Source organism: Onychostoma macrolepis, chromosome 12 (assembly GCF_012432095.1).
Source record: "Onychostoma macrolepis isolate SWU-2019 chromosome 12, ASM1243209v1, whole genome shotgun sequence".
Taxonomy (NCBI): domain Eukaryota; kingdom Metazoa; phylum Chordata; class Actinopteri; order Cypriniformes; family Cyprinidae; genus Onychostoma; species Onychostoma macrolepis.
In genome coordinates this window covers 4,943,402-4,968,526 of record NC_081166.1, presented here as the reverse complement: position 1 = coordinate 4,968,526, position 25,125 = coordinate 4,943,402, and the positions used below count along the sequence as shown (strand labels likewise).

The following is a 25,125-nucleotide window of genomic DNA, read 5'->3' as shown; positions in this document are numbered from 1 at the left end:
ATTTTCAGCATAATTACTCTAGTCTTCAATGTCACATGATCCTTCACAAATCATGAAAATATGCTGATTTGCTGCTCATGACACATTTCCTATTATTTGATTATATGATTTGGACCAAATACTACTTAAACGGGAGGCTTTCTGGATTCATAAACTGAAAACGTTGAGTCCACGTGGTTTAAATGTTGATTTTGATTTGAGTTGTTTTTTGTAGTCTTGATTCTATTTTTTTTTTTTTTTTTTGTGAATGTAGTAATTTTGCTAGATTGTAATTTAATTTACATTTTTCTGTTCTGTTTCTACATATTAATCAGTTGATACCATTTTCCATGTTAGAGTCTAATTGTCAATGAGTTAATTATCTCACCACTCTCAGCTGTGTATAATTATCTCTGTTATTTATACTACTCTCCATGTTTGTGAAACTATACCTTGAAAAATTAAAGCCTATGCTTAAGTGAGTGTGCAGTTGTTCTCCTTCAACTGGTTCGTACATGTCCTATTATTGTCAATGTTGAAAATAGTTTAGCTTTTTTTTCTGAATTATAAATGTATTTAGTGTCACTTTTTTATCAATTTAATGTATCCTTAATGAATAAAAAGGTTTTATTATTATTATTATTATTGAAAGTGTATCTGTGATTTGAGCACATTTTTTGTTTATTTTTGTTTGATAAACTGTTGGCTCACTTCTAGTCAAAAATCTCGGTCCTGAAATACAATCCAGAACCGCTGCAGCGCAACATGATTGATAAACGGATGGATGCCTCGTGCTGGTTATCTGCCTGTTGTTGGTGCTCCTAATCTGATAGTCCTGCTCCTCTCCACCCCTCCTACTGCTCTGCCCGAGGCCAGTACCAGCAGAAACCAATTAGCAGACACGTCCATTAATTGCACATCGGAGAGCCGCGCATCTCCTCGGCTTCATAAAGCGAGGGACGCAGGCAGCGCAATCCGTCACTTTAATCAAGTTTTTACCGACTGGTGCGACGTTCATGATTCGCTCAATCAAGGCGTCACGGGCTATTTGTCCGCTGACCTCTTCCGGCCCCACCTCCCTCTGCTCCTGTTCCTCCGACGGACTGTCCGCTGGAAAATGAGAGTATTCATCAGGCTCTCCGGAGAGAAACAGGCCATTGCTGTGACGAAGAAGTCTCTGCTGCAGCCAGTCCCACTCCTCACGCTGATTAGTTTAGTTTTCATGCCGCAGGGCCACATCCCAGCTCCTCATTGCAGAAGCAGCTCAGCAGGATGACCAGAAAAAAAACACAGCTTCACTGGATCCTTGCGGAAAGAACGAAAACTAGGCAAATGGATGCGAAGAACAGGTGAGTGGGTGGAACGAGTGATTGATTTCATCCAGTTTGCAAAGACCTGAAAGGTAAATAAGTCCTTTTCCCCACTGATGTCTAATCAACTACCGTGCCTGCAATCAATTCTTCAATTACAAGTCTCACTAATATGTAAGACTCAGAGCCCATCATATAGTTTGAAGTGTTCATTAAAGGCAAAGGATGAATGGATACGTTTTAACGACAGCGCCTTCAGCCAGTATTACTGGTTTTATTTATTTATTTCTCTCTAAAAGCACTTTTGAATCCATAAAATACAAACATAGAAAATGTCTTATCTGGAAAATGTCAAAATGTTCCTTCAGATATCAATGTTATGGTAAGATATATGCAACTTTTCAAAAGTTTGGAGTCAGAATTTATTTATTTATTTTTTTTAATACTTTGCAAAATGGGCATATTAAATTGATCAAAAGTGACATTTATAATGCTACAAAAAAATTATTTTATTTTTCAAATAAACTTTCTCTTCATATTTCTATTAAAAATTCAGCTTTATTATTACAGGAATAAATTGCGTTTTAAAATATATTAAAATAGAAAACTGTTATCTTAAATTATAATAATATTTCACAATATTATGAAATTTTTAATCAAATAAAATACCCTATTTGGTGGGCATAAGAGACTTCATTTAAAAAAAAAAAAAAAATCTTACCAACCCCAAACTATTGAATGATATGTATATTTTTCCCTGCCAATACTTACTCGCCCTTATATAATTTCAAACCCATGTGATGTTAATTTTTCCATTTTTCATCTTCGCATATATTTGCTATTCAACACAGTGTTTAGTTGCTATGACTGTCAAGCTATAAAATTAACATTTTACATGCATGCATTATAAAACTTGTCCATATAACTCCACATAAATCTTATAAAGCCATACAATATAGCTTTGCATGAGACTAAATTTTGGTCCGTATTAAAGAGAGAGTTCTTCTGAAAAAAAATAATAATAATTTGTTTAAGCTAAGTTCAAGTCATTTACTTGTTCCAAACCAAAGCATGTTGGTAACCGAAGAGTTGATGGTAGCCATTGACTTGCATGGTATTTTTCAATATCTTATTTTGTGCTCAACAGAAGAAAGAAAGAGAGTAACTGATGACAGAATTTTCATTTTTTGGGTGAACTATCCCTTTAAGAGCGAAGGTCTGTCATTCAGATTCAATGTTCAGAATCATTGTTGGCTGGAAAACAACTAATGTATGTGAAGATTCTTCCAAATTTCCCTTTCAAGTCCTGCAGAGAAAAATAACACCAAACGGGTTTGGAACAACATGAGGGCGAATAAATGATGACAGATTTTTCCGTTTTGGCTGAATTAGTCCTCGTTACACGTCTGCCATGCTGCACTCTGACCGTCCTCCCGCAACCTCATCTCACTGCCAAGACCGTAAGACTCGGATTTGGGTTTTAATAAAACTGGGATTGTTATTGGTAGTCGCAGAGAAATGTTCCATTACATTCCATTTCTACTCATAAGTACAGGAGTACTCCAGCAGCTGTGATCACATTTTGTGTTGCTGCTCTGGAGGAGTGTAAACTTTAATGGTGGAGGCAATAAACACACACACACACACACACACAAACACACAATAAGTGTGTATTATTTGCAGTGGCAGGAGTGTGTGCAATAATCAGTTCAATAGAGCACAACAGCCTGAGAGAGCAAGATCTGAACAGCTATTTAACGGTATTTTCAGTAGAATTTGGATTCAGTGTTTGTGTGTGCCAATGGTATTAAAGGTGCTGTAAGTGATTTAAGACATTTTGCTAATTTCCAACATACACAGCATCTCTCCAAAAACCCACCCAACTAAGCAAATTTCATACACAATGGGCATAAAAAAATATATAAGAAACATGCATAAGAATATGAATGTGTGCATGCAAATAAGTGCATTTTAAAAAGTGTAAAAGAAAAAATTTAATTTGAACAATAAAAGAGAACTTGTATGTATGTGTGTGTATATATATATATATATATATATATATATATAGTGATTTGAACACCCTGCTATTTTGCAAGTTCTCCCACTTAGAAATCATGGAGGGGTCTGAAATTGTCATCGTAGGTGCATGTCCACTGTGAGAGACATAATCTAAAAAAAAAAAATCCAGAAATCACAATGTATGATTTTTTAACTATTTATTTGTATGATACAGCTGCAAATAAGTATTTGAACACCTGAGAAAATCAATGTTAATATTTGGTACAGTAGCCTTTGTTTGCAATTACTGAGGTCAAACGTTTCCTGTAGTTTTTCACCAGGTTTGCACACACTGCAGGAGGGATTTTGGCCCACTCCTCCACACAGATCTTCTCTAGATCAGTCAGGTTTCTGGCCTGTCGCTGAGAAACACGGAGTTTGAGCTCCCTCCAAAGATTCTCTATTGGGTTTAGGTCTGGAGACTGGCTAGGCCACGCCAGAACCTTGATATGCTTCTTACAGAGCCACTCCTTGGTTATCCTGGCTGTGTGCTTCGGTCATTGTCATGTTGGAAGACCCAGCCTCGACCCATCTTCAATGCTCTAACTGAGGGAAGGAGGTTGTTCCCCAAAATCTCGCAATACATGGCCCCGGTCATCCTCTCCTTAATACAGTGCAGTCGCCCTGTCCCATGTGCAGAAAAACACCCCAAAGCATGATGCTACCACCCCATGCTTCACAGTAGGGATGGTGTTCTTGGGATGGTACTCATCATTCTTCTTCCTTCAAACACGTTTAGTGGAATTATGACCAAAAAGTTCTATTTTGGTCTCATCTGACCACATGACTTTCTCCCATGACTCCTCTGGATCATCCAAATGGTCATTGGCAAACTTAAGTCGGGCCTGGACATGTGCTGGTTTAAGCAGGGGAACCTTCCATGCCATGCATGATTTCAAACCATGACGTCTTAGTGTATTACCAACAGTAACCTTGGAAACGGTGGTCCCAGCTCTTTTCAGGTCATTGACCAGCTCCTCCCGTGTAGTTCTGGGCTGATTTCTCACCTTTCTTAGGATCATTGAGACCCCACGAGGTGAGATCTTGAATGGAGCCCCAGTCCGAGGGAGATTGACAGTCATGTTTAGCTTCTTCCATTTTCTAATGATTGCTCCAACAGTGGACCTTTTTCACCAAGCTGCTTGGCAATTTCCCGTAGCCCTTTCCAGCCTTGTGGAGGTGTACAATTTTGTCTCTAGTGTCTTTGGACAGCTCTTTGGTCTTGGCCATGTTAGTAGTTGGATTCTTACTGATTGTATGGGGTGGACAGGTGTCTTTATGCAGCTAACGACCTCAAACAGGTGCATCTAATTTAGGATAATAAATGGAGTGGAGGTGGACATTTTAAAGGCAGACTAACAGGTCTTTGAGGGTCAGAATTCTAGCTGATAGACAGGTGTTCAAATACTTATTTGCAGCTGTATCATACAAATAAATAGTTAAAAATCATACATTGTGATTTCTGGATTTTTTTTAGATTATGTCTCTCACAGTGGACATGCACCTACGATGACAATTTCAGACCCCTCCATGATTTCTAAGTGGGAGAACTTGCAAAATAGCAGGGTGTTCAAATACTTATTTTCCTCACTGTATATATATATATATGTTCCTTATGGGTAAACATTTGTGGGGGGTTTTTAGGGTAATTTTTTTTTTTTTAAATTTATTTATATACATTTTATTTTTAAGTTAACATTTACTTTTATTTCAAGACTTTTTTTTTTAATTATTGCTTCAGTTCAACTATAATAGTCTGTATGCCACAATGCAATGCGTTCAACTTGATTGTACAGTGTTATTATCCAGAATTAGTCATTTCAGCATGTATTTTTGACTCATTATTTGATCATACTGCTAGAGCTTTACATTTTACATTTTAACACAAACTTGAATGAAAAATATAAAATAGCCATATCTATTTTCAAGATAATAATTGGATGCCACATGCAAAGTCATGTGACAATAAAGTAGGATACTTCTATTTAACCATCCGATGCATAAATTAATAAATGACGAAGGAAGATATGCTATTTTATTTTCTTTCAAACAAGAATACATTTATAATTTAATATTTCATTTAATATTTTGATTATTTTAATTTGTTAAAAAGTATTAATTTTATTTATTCGTTTGCCCATTTATTTATTAATTTGTTTTATATTTAAACTATTTTTCAAATTTTGAGTGAGTTGCATATCTGTCACCATGCATTTAAGGTGTGAATTAATGTAATGAGGGCAGACATATATAATTAAAAGAAAGGGTTATCATGCATGGTGGGTTGGAAGTAACATCACACCATAAATGTTTAAAAACAGTCTGTCCACTTTTGTGGACATCATACATCAGCGGGTTAATTCATCACCGAATAAATCCTACTGTTTTACTTCATATTTTTTAAAAATTAGAATGAGGTATGCAGTGTATAGTATTGCTGTATTCAAGATTATTTTTCAAGACAAAACTGCTTTAAGTTGTTTCAGTTTGAGCATATCAGTGCATTTAGCTGGGTTGTTCAGTCTCAAGACTTGTTTGACCACTCGCATCGATTTTACACTTACAGTTAGGAGCGTAATATAGCGATGCATTGCATAAATCAGGATGCTGACATCCCCCTCCTGCTCATTTCCTGTTTATCAATGATAAGTTCTTGTACCAGACAAAGGTTAGTAATTCAAGTTTCTCTTGCCAACTCCATCTGAACGATTATAAATGAGTCTGATTATTCACTTTGTCATGTGTGTCGACTGCATTTATCATGCTGCCTGATAAGTGACATCATAAGAAAAACACAACAGGCACTTCATATGAATGTAAATCTGCCCATAATTGCTGGGCTCCTCGGTATTGTGTCGTTTCCATGGCAATTAAGGTTTCAGATTAGGCAATGGATTAGGTTTGGATTATCTGGGGATTACGATGGATGATCGCAGCAGTCAAAACAAGTTAATTACGCTCTTCATCCGTTTTTCAATCAACTTTCATGAACATAGAAAATTCAATATTGCACTCTAGTGGAGCCATTGAAAATGACATCGAGGCAGCGTGTTTAAACATCAATTTATTCAGTCATGCTTGTGGCCATCTGAAGGTGCATTCAATATATTAATATTATTTTAAAGTGTCAGTATAATGCTATCAGACGTGTTTTCATTATATCCAGCAGTGAGGATCCAGACGGTATGACTCAATGCACCGCAGTATTATTATCAGACTGCACAGAAAGATTCTTTTAAATGAGCTCATTCTATTCAGCTTCATTTACAGCACACTTAAATGTGATGGGAAATGGCATTGTGCTTTTTGTGATTAAATATCAGCTGTTAGCCAGATTATGCAGATATATTACAGCTCACAGGAGTCGTGAACTTCAGAAAAGAATTGCCCACTCCTTCACCATTTTAGTCTGAATCTTACAGAATTGTCAGGCTTGCGCTGATGAGTCTTTGTTACTTATACAGTGTGATTTACTGCTTTAGGCTAATTTGTAATTGGGATTTTATTACTCGCTTGTTGCTCTTTTATAATGCATGAGTCTTAATGAAGTTTGTAATTATGTCGCATTTAAATATCAGCTTTTTCTTTGAAACTTCTGCTTAAATTCCTTAGGTTTAGCTTAGATGGTTTGGTTTTGGAAGAATTTGGAGAAATGTTCGAGTTCATATAGAATTGTTTTATTTTATTTTTACTTTTTAGCTAAAAAGAATAAAAACAAATATCCCATTTTTAAAAAGGTAATATACTTTCAGTCTTGGAGTAAAAACTGACATCTTTTAAAAAAAAAAAAAAAACCTTAAATCTAATTTAAAAGACAAGGCAACATTCTTTTTTTATTATTATTAGTTTAGCTTGATGTACTAAAAACTAAAATTAATGGGGAAAAAAATAATAATAATATGTATATGTATATATGTGTGTGTGTGTGTGTATATATATATATATATATATATATATATATATATAAATAAAAAATGACAACGCACAGCAAAATTTTACTAGAATTAAAATGAACAGAAAATCTAAAAAATAAAAATGAATCAAACATTTATAAAAACTAATACTATTAATAACAGTGTAACTAAAATAGCTAAAACTGAAACAAAAAGTAATAAAAACTATTGACAATGATAATAATAATAATAAAACCTATAAACATTAAGTAAAATTTACACTGACAAAAAATGCAACAAAATTATTAGAAATGTTACTGAAATTAAAATGAAGTTGGAAAATCTAAAAATAAAGACATTCAAAATATGAACAAAAACTATAGTATCTCACAAGTGTTCATATCTGTTTTTTAAACAGATTTACTTCCAGTCTGTGAGTACCATCTTTTGTGAAATTTTACCTTCCTATGATCTAGGAATTGTCCAGTCTTCAGCGGACTGTCATTAAAATTGTAATAATTATTGGGAAAAATGCCATTAAAATGAACATGGTCTATATTGGGTGGATATTTGTCTATGAATATATTCCATTAATATTAATGTTCCATGTATTTCCCTTCTCTTAATAAGCCTACATGAAGGGTCATGGGTCATTTTCAGGAAATGGTGCTCTTTTTTTTTACTGACAATTAACTTTTTTCTAAACTTAGTCATTTGTCTTTATAGATTTGACTTGTTTAGTGTTTGCAAGTAGAATTTTAAAAAGTGCAACATTATTATATTTTTAAATGTATGCTTATTTTATTGCATTGCATTGCATTTTATCTTATTGTGTTGCATTTCATTTATTTCAGGGATTCACAAGACAAAATTCAAATTACAAGCAAGTTTCTTACTGTTCATTATTTTTTTTATTTATTTTATTTTTTAGATAAAACCCTGCCTTTTTTATAGCTATATAAATATAACTGTATCAGTTTCAAACTGTTACTGTGACAGGTGTTTCAAAAATACAAGATATATATGGATTTATCCATAGGTGATCAAGCTTTCTTTGTTTTGTTACAAGGCAATGATGGTGTTGTTAAAAGGCCCCTGAAATAGCCGTGGATCAAACAGCTGTCACTCAGGTGTGAGTTGTTGCACTTGTGCTGAAAATGCAACAATCGTGTGCAGGTGCGCAAAAGCTGCTCTTCAAACCAGCCCAAAGTCATGCGCTCTAACAGGAGGATCTGTGAAGGTTTATTCACTTAGGCAAGTGTCAGCCCATCTAACAGCATCTGGATGGATGATTTCCACGCATCTCGCCCTGTAAGGTGTTTATAATGGGAAGTAGTTCCGGCAAAGTGTTACCTGAGCCTTCTAAAAATGGATATTTTTGCCTTATCAACTCTGTTGTGAACTTCAAGAAACACGAGACTGACAGGGAAAAGTGTAAAGAGAAACAACAAGCTTGGCTTTGGAGGAGGAGAAGTGACAGAAGAGCTTCCGAGGAGGAATATCAGAAGGAGTCAAAGAATCTGTTCATCTGGAGGAGCGGATGACGAATCCTAATGCAAAGTTTCGTGCAAAGTTTGATGCACGCGTCACAGCGAGGTACTGATGTTGTGTTTACAGAATAGCATCTGCCGTACTGCAAAAATAGTACAAGTAGTATGCAGAATGTACGCTATATTGTGCACAATATGTGAATTTTCTGTATGCATTTAAGTATGCACAAGTTAAGCTACAATGTTGTTTTATACGCTACCATTCAAACATCTGGAGGCGGTAAGATTTTTAAAAAAGTTTTTGAAGTCTCACCAAGTCTGCATTTATTTGATTAAAAATACAGTAAAAACTGCATTGATGTTAAATATTATTACAGTTTAAAATAACCACTTTCTATTTTAATATATTTTATTTCAGGATTCTAAAATATTTTGTAGCATTATAAATGTCTTTGCTGTCACTTTTGATCAATTGTAATGTGTCCTTTCTGTTTAAAAGCATTAATGTCTTTCAAAGGTATGCAGTAAGCACAAAGCTAGTATTTCATTCCTAACATAACCTTTATGAAGAATTCTTCACAATGCCATAAACTTTATTTTAGACTGGATGGCAGAATTAACATATCAAACACGCCGTGTCAATTACAGATCCCTGCTATAATTAAATGCTTTATTATATTTATTAGTCCACCAGTGCCACTCACAGCATTTAATACCAGCTTAAAAGTAATAATGAAATCTCATTTATGAAATAATGTGATGTAATTTAATTTGATGCATCCAATTACAGCAACACAATAGTCTCTCATAGCAGATGCATGTGCATTAGAGTTATTAAAGTTACAAAAATAAAACCATTAAAAAATCTATTTTGTTACTTGAAATAAAATAAACAATAACTTAAATGAAAAATAAAATAAAAATAAAAATATTTTTGTTTTAAGCATACTAGTTGCCAAGGAAACATTTCTCATTTTCATTTAGTTTAACATGCATGGTTATTATAGTTAACTACAACTAAAGCTTAAACCATAAAACATGTTACTTTAACTGGAATTAAAATAAAATAAGTTTAAGATCTTTTTTTAATTTTGTTTTATTTTATGTCAGATATCTGCCAAGGCAACATTCTCAATTGTATTAGTTTAGCTTGATGTTAAAATAAATAAATAAACATATTAAATAAATAAATAAAAATGACAGAAAGCACACAAAAAAAAATACTAAATATTTGCCTAAAATGAAAACAGGAAATAAGAAAATAAAAACTAATTTAAAATATTAATAGAACTAATACTATGAATAGCCTTGTATCGTAATGTACTAAGATAACCAAAACTAAAATAATAAATAATAAAAACTATATAAACATATTTAAATAAAAATTAAAAGATGGTTACACTCTATTTTAAGGTGTCCTTGTTACAGTATAATTATATATTTAAGTACTGAGTAATATTAATTAACTACATGTACTTACTATATGGTTAGGGTTAGGATTAGGGTTTGTCTTAGGGCTACTTGCATGTAATTATGCATAATTTATTGTTATTATAATAGTAAGTACATGTAACGTGTAACAAGGACACCTTAAAATAAAGTGTTAACAAAAAACTAATAAAAGTGCCAAAAATGCACAAAATTATGAAACAATAACTAAAATTAAAAATAAATTGTAAGATATAAAAATAAAATAAAAAATTACAATTATAATTACAATTATAGACGGTTATATAAAATGTAAAAATGACAAAAACACACAATCAAATTATAAACATTTTCACAAATGAATATTAAAATGCAAAATCTAAAAAAATAATAATTCAAAATATGACTAAAAACAGTAATAGTATCTCACAGGTGTACATGTCTGTTTTAGGTATGACATCAAGGCTCTGATAGGCCGCGGCAGCTTCAGCCGTGTGGTTCGTGCTGAGCACAGACGCACACGCCAACCCTTCGCCATTAAACTTCTGGAGGTCAAAGGTCGGGAGGGTCACGAGGCCTGTCAGGCAGAGCTCGGGGTCCTGCAACGGGTGAACCACAGCAACGTCATCCGCCTGGCCGAGGTGTTCGAGACGCAGCATCGCGTCTATCTGGTTCTGGAGCTGGCCACAGGAGGAGAGCTCCTGGAGCGCGTGGTCGCCAGAGGAACCTTCAGAGAACGAGACGCCACTAAGGCCTTGATGATGGTGTCCAGCGGGCTGCGCTATCTACACTCGCTAGGCGTCATCCACAGAGACCTAAAACCAGAAAACCTGCTGTACTACCATCCGGGACAGGACTCGCGATTGATCATAACAGACTTTGGACTCGCTTGTTGGGAGAACAAGACGGCAGCATCATTTCAAAGCATAGAAGATACAGCTGTTATGACTCAGGATGCAAATTTTGACTCTGCACACGTTGAGAAGAGCTGTCAGGCTAAAGATTGGGCTGTGAGGACACTCTGCGGCACGCCGGAGTACTTGGCCCCTGAGATGCTGGCGCGGAGACCCTGTAGCAGCGCTGTGGATATGTGGGCGCTGGGAGTCATCACTTACATCCTGCTGAGCGGCTCGCTGCCCTTCGACCAGAGCAGCCAGCCGCGACTCTTCAGGGCCATTCTCAGGGGCAGCTACAGTTTCCATGGAGATGTAAGTGTCACAATGTTTTTCCTCACTCAATATGTGTTTTTATTTGTGTGTATTAAAGGAACAATTCAGTAAAAATGAAAATGTGCTGAATTTACCTTCAGGCCATCCAAGATGTAGATGAGTTTGTTTCTTTATCAGATTTGGAAAAATGTAGCATTTTATCACTTGCTCAGCAATGGATCCTCTGCAGTGAATGGTGCCGTCAGAATGAGAGTCCAAATAACTGATAAAAACATCACAGCAATCCACATGTAATCAACATGACTCCGGTCCATCAATCTTGAAGTGAAAATCCATCAAGACATTTTAACTTTAAGCCGACAATTAAGTCCATAATCCATAATAACACTTCTACCAGTGAAATATCAGGAGAAAGTAATATTATGAATAGACTCCAGAAGCAACTGTTTGAACATAAGAACATCTTAATGATGGATTTGTTTCTTAAAAATGTGCCACTTTTTACATCAGAAAATGTTAATTGATGGACCGGAGTGGTGTGAATTACTTGTGGATTATTGTGATGTTTTTATCAGCTGTTTGGACTCTCATTCTGACGGCACCCATTCACTGCAGAGCATCCACTGGTGAGCAAGTGATGTGATGCTACATTTTCCCAAATCTGTTCTGATAAAGAAACAAACTCATCTATATCTTGGATGGCCTGAGGGTGAGCACATTTTCAGCACATTTTCTGAAAAGTAAAATCACACCTGTCACAAAAACCTAAATACACATTAGGAATGTATTACTCATTTTCATTTCATGGCTTAATGCGAACCATCCCAGATAGCACACGTCATCTGCAAGATGTCTGCTAAAGATCTCTTTATCTGGAAAGTATCTGCTGTGTACAAACATCTGACAGACGTCTTTGAGATGTCAATTTTACATACATTCTAAATCATATACATCTATTAAAGGCATCTAATATGCGTCTATTTGACATCTGATAGGAAACGTCCAATAGACGCATTGCAGATGAGCAAACACTCAAAAAAAAAAAATACATCTTGCAGATGTAAATGCAGACATCAAATATACATCTCTGTGATGTATGTGTGCTATCAGGGATATTTTGCATGTGTAAAAACACAGATCTTTTCTTTAGCAGACTATAATCCTCATCAGACAATCCTGAAAAAATAAATAAATGTTTCACAGTTTCTACAAAAATATTAGCATTGATAATAATAGCAAATGTTTCTTGAGTAGCAAACCAGCATATTAAAATGATTTCTGAAGGATCATGTGACACTGAAGACTTGAATAATGATGCTGAAAATTCAGTTTTGATCACAGGAATAAATTACTTTTTAAAATATATTAAAACAGATTTTTTTAAATTATTAAAATAGTTATTTTAAATTGTAATAATATTTCACGGTATTACTGTTTTCACTGTATATAGGCTATTTCTAATCAAATAAATGCAGCCTTGATGAACATAAGTGTTTTGTTTCAAAATCTACCGTCCCCAAACATTTGAACCAAAATATATATTTTATTTAATGCCATAATGGCATTCATACATTTTTAATTGTGCCTTAAGTATGAAAATATTTGGGGCTACTGTAATGTTAGTATATTTATTTTTATATTGAATACCCTCTTCATTTTGAAGGCTTATGATGGCCTAACCAGACCACCAGCACTTAGATGCCTGGAATGACCCAGCAGAGCGATGAAATATCAAGACGAGTGTGAATTAAAGGGCAAACAGAGTTTGTGTGTGTGGGAAGGTGAAATCCGGTCACCTGTGTAAACAGCCACCAGCTACCTGACTGATGCGTCGCCCACCCACAGCACGTCCACTCGCCTCGTCTCAAGGGTGTGTGAGTGTGTGTGTGTGAGTGTGTGAGGTGAGAGGTGGTAATCAGAGGGGAGAAGAGATTCACCAGAGGGCTTTTATCACCTTTAAACCGCAAACGCACACAGACACACACATTTCTTTATCACTTCCAGCCCCCAGAGCTGTGAAATTATGGGTGCAATTGTACAACAATAATTGCTGTTCTCTCGAAGTGAAATAGCATTAACTATAAAGCTATTTGTAATCCTGCTGCTCACAGACAGTAATCAGACACATGTGGGAATTATTATTTTTTATTTTTTGGTTTGGGACTACTGAGTCACAATATAATTGGTAGCTGTAGAGCAAGACTGTAATAAGTGGGTTAATATCCACCATGTCATTCCTTTGCATAGATACACAAGCTATAAAGCCACAGGACTGCACCTGCGGTGACTCTTAATGGACTTAAAGACTGGTCGTTTGACCCATTTGGATAATTGCACTGAGTATTTATTGTTTTCATTTATTTTTTGTGTAGCTTTACCATGCATCTGTTTGAAGCTGTCCCATGTTCTTATAGAATAAAAAAAGTAGCAGGATTTACTTTAAAACCGTTTTTACTTCAGAATTTCAAGGTTTCACAAATAATCACTCTTTAATTAACATGTTTGAAGTTCCCAAATTAAAAAGAATTTAGACTTTTTTTTTTATCCTGAAAGCATGACAAAGGAAAGTGATTAAATTGCTAAAATTAAAAAAGACCAATAAAAAATAGTTTGACAACCTAAAATTTTACTATATTATATATAAATTTATTGTATAATTTAATAAACAAAGAAGTGGTAACACACACTAAAAAAATACTTTGAAATAATTTTCACTCAGAAATTGCTAGTAAATTTCACAAAAAAAAATTATAAATAAAAATACACAAAGAAATGGCATTTAAATTAAATATAAAAATTTGAAGTAGAAAGACTGAAATAGTATTTTCTCCAAAAAAAAAAAAACTAGAAGTTCCAAAAATATTTTTAACATTTGCACTTTGCAGATTTGCATTTGGTTTTTGTAATACTAATTTAATTTTTACTTAAAAATTAGATTTTTGAAACGACAAAAAACACAAGAAATTGGTATATGTATTTTTATTTATTTTTATTTTTGTAGATTTCCTTATTTGTTAATATGCTGCTTGGTTTCTGATTAGTGTTTCCATGGATTTTTGATTTGCATTCTATTTTTAAGTTCTTAGCCTACTTGTATTTCTGTGTATTAATGTTGAAGTCTCACAGTGGCGACACGCTGTGCGCCGAACACACCTGAGATAATTCAGCGCAAATGTGTTTCATCTCACTCATTTGACCTGATGATCTCTCTCATTAAATGCTGCACAGATGATACTCACACACTTATTAAAGACTCTGGAGAACCCAAAAACAAAGTTTAAAAACAACTACAAATAAGGACTGAACCTTTTTTCATTAAAGCCTAATTTCAGAATTCATTTTTTTTATCTGCATCTCGCTGTGAATTCAAATGCTGTTCTATGGTGTGTAATTAGAAACTAGTCGGCTGTCCTTTTATAGGTTAAACACATGCCCGCACGCAGAGCATGGACCCACACTTCTGCACAGATATATACATATATATTTAACCACATGAATACACAATCACTCGGCAGGACAGAATGATAGATTGGACCGCAGAAGACCAGAGATAGTCGTTTGGCTCTCGCTATGTTTCACTGATGTCAGATTTCTCTCTTTTTCTTGATGAAATTGCTGGATTCTTTACTTCGGTTGACACAGACCACAGCAAGACTAATGTACTTTAATGCTTTCTTGTAAAACTCACACACGTTTTCTTTTTAGAAAGTGTTTCTGTGTGTGTTTGAATGAAACCTGCTCTTTAAAATCCATTCGTCAGCAGCAGACTTGCAATTGTCAATTTCATGGCTGATTAATTGTCTTTACTGAATGTGTGGGAGTGAGAGGAGCTGTGTTCAGAATGGAATACTAGCTTATGACTTACAATGAGACGGTTTAATGTGCGTCATAATGCTATATTGTCATGTGACCTCATGGTGACTTTAGAGTGTAGCACCTAGTTATCATCAACTGTTGCAGTCCACAAGGGAAAAGATGTTAAAATCACAGCTGATATTACTTCTACGGTCATTTTAATGTTTTATACCAATGTTCAATAAATAGATCAATCTTTTTCAGAACAATTATTTTGGGTTTTATTAATAATTATTATTCATTTTATTTATAATATTTTTAAATAATAAAATGTATTGATAAATACAAAAAAAAGGTATAATGTTTTACATTTTTTCTAACATTTTTTCACATTAATATTTATTGTTTTTATTGTCCTGTTGCTTTGTATAACCTTTTGAAGAATCCCAATGTTAGAAATTAATGGATGAAGTTTATTTTTTGACAAAAACATGGATTACATTTCTGCTTTATTAGTTTAGCCACTTCAGTTACATCACATTTCAGCAAGGATTTTCTTTTACTATTTCTTTCTTTCTTTCTTTCTTTTTATTTATTTATTTATTTATATATGTATTTATTTATTTACATATTTGTTTGTTTGTTTGTTTATTTGTTTCTGTGTTTGTTTATCTAATTGTAATTATTTGTCATAATATTTACAATATTATTATTAAATATTTATTAGTTTTTCAAAATTATTTTTTATTAGTCAATCAGTTTGTATGCATGTATGTATTTATTTATTCATTGTTATTTGATTGTAATTATTGGTTTTAATATTTACAAAATAATTTAGTTATTTATTGGTTTTGCAAAATTATTATATAATTATAATTATATAAGAAAGAAAGAAAGAAAGAAAGAAAGATGTTCATTCCAAATAATTATTCCAGGTACTTTTGTGTATTATTCTAAATGTAGGATGTTTACAATATGCCATTTTCCTGTTCGTCGCTCATCCAATTTATAATCATAATCACCTATTTTATAAACTTTTTGAGTGTTTACTCTTGCATTTTTTTCTTGTTTTTCGTCCTGTTTTACCATAGAATAAAATCCTCTGAGTGCTTCTCTTATGCCAGAGATAGTTATTAACTTCAAATTAGCGATGAGTCACAGATCTATTGAGAACCGCTGACATTTATTGACTAATGTCCTCACATTCAGACGGCAACGAGGCGAAAATGCCATGTTGTATATCTAATGCTGCTTAAGAGGCAGAAGCGTCGGTGGCACAGGTCATTGGTGGTCAGAAGACAGCGGTCCGGCCTCATCCCAGCAGAATCCATGTCTGTGTACGCAGTGACATTTACAGCCATAGCTGTGCTGTGTTGGCTCTCAAACCGGTAATGAGTTGGTGCTGTTCTAAACACAGACTGAATGCAAAACCAACAATGAATCGATTTCATGCAGGAAAAATGTGGGCAGGAGGGTTTGCTGGACTGAGCTACAAACTTACTGAGTTACTGATTCAGAGATCAATATAAGTATTCTGCTAAAGATTTTTCATTACTTGGAGTCTTTTCAAGACTACTGCATCACGCTCTGTCAGAACAATCTCTCCAGACAAGTGGTGTTAATTTGAAAATGTCTTTTTATTATTATTTATTTAAAGGAATTAAAATTTTCTTTGATTTTTGCAATAAGAGATTTGCATGTATTATGAAGACATACTGAAACCTTCTCTGAATATCCTTCAGAAGGATCCCAATGTTAGAAATGAATGGGGTTCAGTTTTAACGGCACATTTTAAATGTTGAGTATTAAATACCTACCTGGTGACACAATAAACGGAGGTCAATAAATAAAATAGTAAAATAAATCTAGATAAATATAAATATAAAATGTGTATATATATATATATATATATATATATATATATATATATTCACACACATTTTATTTAGTTTTTGAACGTAACTATTTACTGTATGGAACATTTCACTGTTGATTCATTTATTTTACTTTTGAACATAATTAATTAGTGTATGGCACATTTCACTGTTGTTTTTTATTTGTATTTTCTTTTTTTTTTTTACTGTATTTATTTTATATTTATTTTACCTATTACTGTATGGCACATTTGAGTGTATTTTATTTTATTTATTTTTGAACATAACTGTTTTCTGTATGGCACATTTCACTGTTGATTTTATTTCATTTTATTTTTATTTTTATTTATTTCATTTTATTTTGTTTTTTGGGGGGAGGGGGGGGGGGGGGGTATAAATGGACTTTAATTATACTGGCAACCTTTTTCTCTCCCAATCTGTCTTTCAGCCATGGAAATCAGTATCTACATTGGCCAAAAGCTTCATCGATTGTCTCCTGACCCTTGAGCCCGAGCGCCGGATGACCGCTGAGGAAACTCTTAAGCATCCTTGGCTGGTCAGCATGGCAGCCTGTTCCTCCAACAAGAATCTACACCGCTCCATTTCCCGAAACCTCCAGCGGCGGGCGTCACGGGCCTCCTCTCGAGGCCCCAGCTCGGGCTCTACTCCTGGTTCTCGGGTATCGATGAGGCCTGGATCACGGCCGGGTTCTGGGCCACGGTTAGGGGTCAGAGACAGGTCACAATGCCTGAAGATCACTGCTTAGCAAGTTCAAGGTTTGGCTGGTTAGCATGGTTCCATTATTTTATCCCAAAGTGCTATCGCTTATCTGTGCTATCAACAGCCTGTTTAATTCTAAAGATCAGAGAGAAATGATCAGTGAATGAATTGCATCATAAGTGGATGTCAAGGAAAAAAATTAAAAGATGAAAAATGCACATGATCCTTTAAATCCTTCAGATAAACGTGAATGTTGAATTGCAGATCTTTCTTTTTCTGACAGGTAAATCGTGTGCATCCATACTAATATGTTGGTGCTATATTAATTTTTCAGGATCTTCCGCATATTATTTGCGATCTCCTACTCATGATGAACAGCGAAGGAGTTTAAAGTCTCCACTATAAAAAGAAAAGCACAGATCAGCAACTCTGCTCTGTTCTCCCACATTCATTCCTTCATTAATCGGATGAATATGAGCTGATTATATAAACTCACCATTCTATTTTAAAATATACATTTTTCAGCCCTGAATAATCACGCATAAGACTAAAATGCAAATGGACAGGGAGTGTAATCTCAAATAGTCTGATCTGTAGATTTTCTGTCCTGCTTCTTTTTATATGACTGTTTTTACATTATTAGGATGAAATTAAAACTTTAATTCAGCAAGGATGCATTAAATTTAGCAAAATTGACAGTAAGGTCATTTATAAATTCTATTTTATATAAATTCTATTTTATTACTGAATGCATCATAAAATGGGGAAGTATCACTGTTTCCACACAAAAAAACTGTTTTCAACACTGATGATACTAAGAATGATTTCTGAAGGATCATGTGACAATGAAGACTGGAATAATTATGCTAAAAATTCAGCTTTCCATCACAGAAATAAATTACATTTTAAAATATATTGAAGTTGAAAACAGCTGTTTTATATTGTTATAATATTTCACAATATTATCATACTTACTGTATTTTTTTATCGAAAAATGCAGACTTGATGAGCATAAGATATTTCAAAACATTTCAAACTTTTGAACAGTATACTGTTGAAAATAAAAACTGGGAAAAAAAATGGGACAGAAAAGTTAATTTAATTTGCAGATAGTCTGATATTTTGTTATCGAATTCAGATATTTTAAGTGCGTCTTTAGTGTTCAACCCTTGTAAAGAACAAAGCAAATAATGTTGACAATGGTGCGATGTGGAATCTGCCAAACCCTTCAAACTGACATCAATAAAAGATGGAGGATTGTGTTCAAGGACTTTTCTCGCTCTGTTATAAAGGCTACACATGTTTTAAGTGGTGCACAGAACATTCTGACACGAATCAGTGGAAATAATGTGGGTCAATGTCAAAAAACGTCTATTCAGCAGAGAACTTTCCATGAAAAACTCAACACTAGCTCTTATCTGACATCAATAAGTGTTCAAAAGAGATCAAAATACGGTTCAGGTGAAACTTTCTATAGTCTGTGTTATGTGTTCTGAGCTTCACATTAAGAATCAGTTTCAAGTCAGAGTGTTTGGGTTTATAATTTGTGTTTTTTTCTTAATTTTGTCTTGAAACAAGACAAAAGCATGGACGTAGGCTGTAGACATTTTGACTTGATCTTTGACAGGTTAAGGAGTTTTTTTCTTGCCACAGTCATCACTGGTGCGATCAAGGCACTCTTTTACTCTCTTCACTGTTTATGTATAAAGTAAATTAAAAAATAGGGTGTGACTGCCCTCTGCTGGACAATTATTCCGCATGGATTTTTATTTTTATTTTTTTAATCCATTACAGAAGTTGGACAGAACTATCTTATGTTTCTCTGTTTGCATATTGCTTTTTGCAATAATTCTGATATGTGATCAAATGCTGAAAATGTGCCTATGCGTATTATACAATGAGAAATAAACAGATACATTTTAATTTGCCCACCATATTAGATATAATCCTCATTACATTTGTTTTCTTCTACCCATAAATGTGGATTTTAATTCATTTTGCAACTGTTTTCTTTTGCTCTGGGGTTCAGAGTAGGAAATATTTAAAGAGCTTCAATATACAGCTTCATATAAAGCTGTTTTGTGCATTGGGCCGTTCTGCTCTCAGCTCAATATGTGTTAATGATGTGTGATGATGACTTTACTAAAAAATTATGTACGTGAAACAGAATTAGCTATAAAATAACCATAAACACCTTTGGCTGCTTCTGAATTCCCATGCTTAGTATGTAGGAAAGTACAGGAATTCAATTTCAGTGGAAGTCTGTGAGGAAATGTGGGGTTAAACGAGTACAATTTAACCTATTTTAAACAATTTTCTTGGTACTTATAGCACTTGAAAAGAGCTGCTCAGCTTGCAGTTTTCTGACATTTTTTTTTTACTTGGCTCCTATGGGTTATTATTGTAGTAAACTTATACTAAAACCAGGAAATCGTTACTTGAAATAAAATAATCATTTAATTTCAGCTAGTTTAACTTAAATAAAACATAAAAATGAATAAACTATAAAGATATTTAAATAATAAAAATAGTGTCACACACACAATTATACTAAAATAACACTGCCTACTAAAATATATGGCCTACTGTGATAGAAATTATATAGGAATTATAAATTATATATCTTATCTGAGCATTGTGTCCATTATTTATTCATTCATTCAACAGACACAACCCTCCAGTTGAGAGCCACTGGCTTCCTGTAAAACAGTTTCAAGGTCAAAGGTCACTTAGGAATGAACTAAATGAATTGCTTATGTTGTTGGAATAGATAAAAGCATCTGCTAAATGAATAAATGTAAATGTAAAGTTAAATGTAAATGTAACAGAAGATTAGAGAAGTCACACTTCTGCTCTTTGACCTTCGCTCCCTGTGAAAGACCATGTGTTACTTTCACTCCACCATATGGCGGCTCCCACACAAATATAATGTGTAGTGCTGTTTTGTCACGTTTGGGCAGTTCTTGTGCTCATTCACTTTATTATATGAAAATGAAACACCATGAACAGCAATAAGAAATCAGATCAGTCTGAAGCGACATGAGGGTGAGTAAATAATGACTTTTTTTTTTTTTATTTATGGTAAACTGTTTCTTAAAACTGTATTAAAATGTGAATTAAAATGAACATGTCAGTCATGCAACTCACCAAACATCCAAATGAAACTCATGAGGAAGTGGAAACACTGTGCATGTCTATCTGCGACCACTAGAGGGCATAAGGTGATCAACTTTTTACAATCACGTGACCAGTGCTATTCTGCATCACAACAAGGAGTGACAACCTACTGGACTTCACATATATATATATATATATATATATATATATATATATATATGTTAAAGATATATATAATCTTTAAAATAGATCCAGTAAAATGCATAAAACTTGTGACAGCACATGGACACAGTCAAAAGATATTGTATAATACTTTCCCCTATTGTGGATTGCAGTGAAGTACAGCAAAGTAGAAGAGAATAAAAACAAGGAAGAGAGATTAGACAGGGATGAGCACAGAAAAGGTGGGTTGTTGGGCAGGAAAGTAGCCGTTTCCCCAGGGAGTGTGTTACATAACACACAAACAACCTCTCGCTGTATACAGAGAGTCCGACTGCACTGCATTACTGTCAGACAAACATGGGCACTGCAACAACACTGCTCTACCATCTACATGCACATATACTGCTGGCTGGTGGTTTAAGTATGCAGTTACACGTTTTTAGGCCTGAAAAAGAGCTTAATGTAATTTATGACAATCAAAAATGTCATTCGTTTAAATTGCAACACTTAAAATGCACATGAATAAGCATTTCACAACCTAGTTTACTTTAATGTCTCATATGAAATGACATCAGCACACACCAGAAAAGGAAAGCTGTTTCAGAATAGCATTGGAATAGCATGCACAATAAATCATTCACAATAAGATCAGGAACATGTGTTAAGAAAACATAAATATAAACAAAAAAGTTATAGGATTTTAAATAAATTTATGATGACCATATCTCCTGACCAGGATTTCTAAATTGCCTGAAATGTCTGGGTTTTGGCTTTGTTTTCCTATTGTTTTCATACATGCTGAAGGTAATGGCTGAAAAGTAGTTTAACCAATAGAATTACAAATATCCATACATGTAATGTAAGAAATGTGGCATGAAATAAAATAAATATTTAAGATTCTGCACTATTTCTTGGACAAAACTGAAGGCAATCTTGGGCCTCAACATGAAATCAAAATGAACCGCATTTATCAGTGTGAATGTTGCACCTCAGTGTGAATCGCTTTGTTACTCTCATTTCCTGAACCCAAAGCACAAGCTCGCATTTAAATTTAGTCAGACAATCACTTCTGCATCATGATTCTGTGAAAACACAATGTCAACATGTACCAAAACGGAAAACATTAGACTTTTCCACCATGAACACTGAGACAACTATGAATTGGATTGAAGAGTGGTAATTTATAGATCATTTCCTGTCAGCAGTGCTTGTGTGTGAAAAGTCATAAACTGTTTTGACTACATGTTGAGACAAGTCCTTGATGGGCTCGTATTGCAGTTCACTCATGCTTCTTCTAAGACTGTGAGCACGAGTAGTTCTATTAAGCTTTGCATATGAAATATTTCTGAAATATTATTTTTAAATTTCAGGGGTATAGAGTAAATATTTTGATAAAACTTTACAATAAGGTACCATTAACATTAGTTAGGCACACTCTCATAAATACAGGTTCAAAAAAGCTGTCACTGGGACAGTACCTTTTCAAAAGGGTCCATTTTGGTTCCTTAAAGGTACATATTAGTAGACTTAAAGTGTACATATTTGAACCTAATAGGTACAAAAGTGTACCTTTTGAAAAGGTACTGCCCCAGTGACAGCTTTTGTACCTTTATTTCTGAGAGTGTATAATGCATTAACTAACATGAACTAACAATGAAGAATTTTTTTTTTTTTTTTACAGAATTTACAACTTTTGTTAATATTACTTAATAAAATGTTCATGTTAGTTCAAACTAATGTTAACAAATAATATAAATATAATATCATACTGTTGACAAATTCTGAAAAAAATTCAAACTTTTGATTTTAGCTAATAATGCATTATGTTGAACATTAAAAAGAAAGAATACTGTATTGCATACAGTATCATTAAGTTATAAATGATGTCTTTACTGTCTCTCTCTGTCTGTCTGTTTAAAGTTTGCCTGTATAAAGCAGCCTCTCTTCCTGCCCTCTTTTAGCGCTCGACCAACCCCGCTGCTCTCCACAGGTGATCGGTGTCTCTTTCCAACCAATGAAGACGCAAAACCTGTTAACCCTTTAGTGGTCCAACCAGATCTTTCCAGGGACTGGGTATTGAGCTGGACTTCATCGCAAAACAAACGTTTGGTCGCTACTTTTGCCAACAGTCTCGACTTAAGTTTAATTCAAAGTGACAGCGCAGAGGATGTGCGCGCGGTGCGGCCGTCGGTGATTTTTACGCGCGGATTATCATATGATCATCGGGTTTATTGAGACGGATTTTCTGCGGCGTTAATGATCCAGATCCCATTCCAAAGAAGATGATTATAGAGTTGGACATGCGTTTGCCGTGTGTCCTCTTTTCCCTCCACAACTCCTTCGAATGGCTTTGGGAATCTGGTCTTGACATGGTTAAGATGAATTGTCACCATCCACCCTGGTGGAAAAACGGGTGAGTTACTCTTTTCCGACTATGTTTTTATAGACAACTTTTTTTAATGATTAGATTGAAGCTTTAGAAGATTTTAGCTTCATGTTATGTTGTTCCCGGTTTGGTCAAGAGCTATTGAGATGTAAATAACCTGGCAGATCTAGTGGCCTGTCGTGTCTCTTCTGCCATATTAAATATTCAATCTGTATAACAAATGAACAGGAAAACGTTCAGTAATAGACTGAACACAGCACACAACGTCGGCTTGACTTTGTTAAAGTGATTGCATTGCTGTTAAAAAGATGGACCTCTTTAAATAAGGGTTGTTCTTGAGTTGGTGCCAGTTTTTTCCCCCTGTTGGGACCTCTGGATTTGAACACAAATGGAGATTGTACTTTTTTCAGTCTTCATATGCATAAAATCTGAAGTGACCATTTGTCTTATAAATGCTAAAAATAGCTTAAACCAGCCAAAAACGTTTTATTGGTCTTGTGCTGCTGTAGACTGGTTTTAAAGGGGGTTTAGCTCTTTTTTTTTTTTTTTCTTTTCTTCTTTTTCTTTTTTTTCCCAGCTGGTCAGACCAGCTAGCCACCCAGCTAAACCAGCTGATGACCAGGCTGGATAAACTGAGAGACCAGTTGAAACTAGTAGCTTAAACCAGTATAAGATGTTTGTTTTTAGCTGGAATAGATGTATTTCTGTGTTGGTTGTGTTGCATGCTTTAATTGTGCATTGTTTGGAGAGATGCATATTATTTTTCACAATATATCAATGTTTAATAGACATATGGTGAGGCCTTGAATATGATCTCTCCGCCTTGACTGAGGAATCATTCTATACTTAAAAACTTGACAATATGAATAATAAGCCTGAACCTCTTCAATGCCCTTTTAGCTGCATTTTTTTTTTTTGCGATTTTGTTTTAATATAAAAAAAGTGTCTGAAAAGCTATTAATATGACCTGAATATAAAGATAAAAATGTTGTGGAAGGTGTATTTTTATATATTAGAATTCATTTTATTAATTTATTTTTATTAAGTATCAATTATGCCAGCTTACTTGTGTATGTATTTATTTATTTTCCTTTTTATGTCAATTTATGTTCAAATTTCCCATGATATTATGGCTGTACCATCATTTAGCTTGTACCCTATGTGGTCTTCAAATAGTCCTGACCATGCTTTTTATCCAAAGTGACTTTTAAAATACTAGAACTTCATTGACGATCTCCCATGGAGCTGCTGCCCTGCTGAAGGTCACACTCTCTTTTTAAACCTGTCTGCTTCCAAACTACCGACTTTAGTTTGTAGCCAAACCCTTAAACTATAAAGTTTGCCTTGGAGGGTGGTTTTTATAGTAGGTTTTATTGTGCTATTATAGTTTAAATGACAGGATGGGATTGCTTGAAGAAGCATAAGCATATTGTTTTTTATTTCTCTGCTTGTTATCTTTCTCAAACCTACAGTCAAAAAACAGTTTGGCCTTTCAAGTGACCTGCTTTTCAAACTGTGTCTGAGTTTCAAGTCATCTTCCTGCTCAGAAGCAGTTTGTTAATGTCATAGTTCAACAAGCAAATGTTTTGTGGGGTGCAGTGTGTGCCAGTATCCCATAGTTTATGACTGTTGTATTTAAAAACACTGCAGCACACTGCTGTATAGCTTAAGGTTATGATACAGTGTAAATATAAACCAAAAAGTGGCATACTTTATTTATTTTTATACTTTTTTTTATTTATTG

General features: G+C 34.2%; 1 protein-coding gene across 1 annotated transcript; it reads left to right on the top strand.

Annotated features, from left to right (window-relative positions):
- The first annotated feature begins 441 nt into the window (after positions 1–441).
- On the top strand, positions 442–18,471 carry si:ch211-27e6.1 (serine/threonine-protein kinase H1). Its single transcript, XM_058793972.1, has 6 exons — positions 442–486; positions 697–1,328; positions 8,310–8,551; positions 8,650–8,836; positions 10,610–11,366; positions 17,445–18,471. Exons 4-6 carry the CDS (start codon positions 8,781–8,783, stop codon positions 17,760–17,762), a joined length of 1,131 nt encoding a protein of 376 aa, XP_058649955.1. The 5' UTR covers positions 442–486; positions 697–1,328; positions 8,310–8,551; positions 8,650–8,780; the 3' UTR covers positions 17,763–18,471.
- Positions 18,472–25,125: the final 6,654 nt, after the last annotated feature.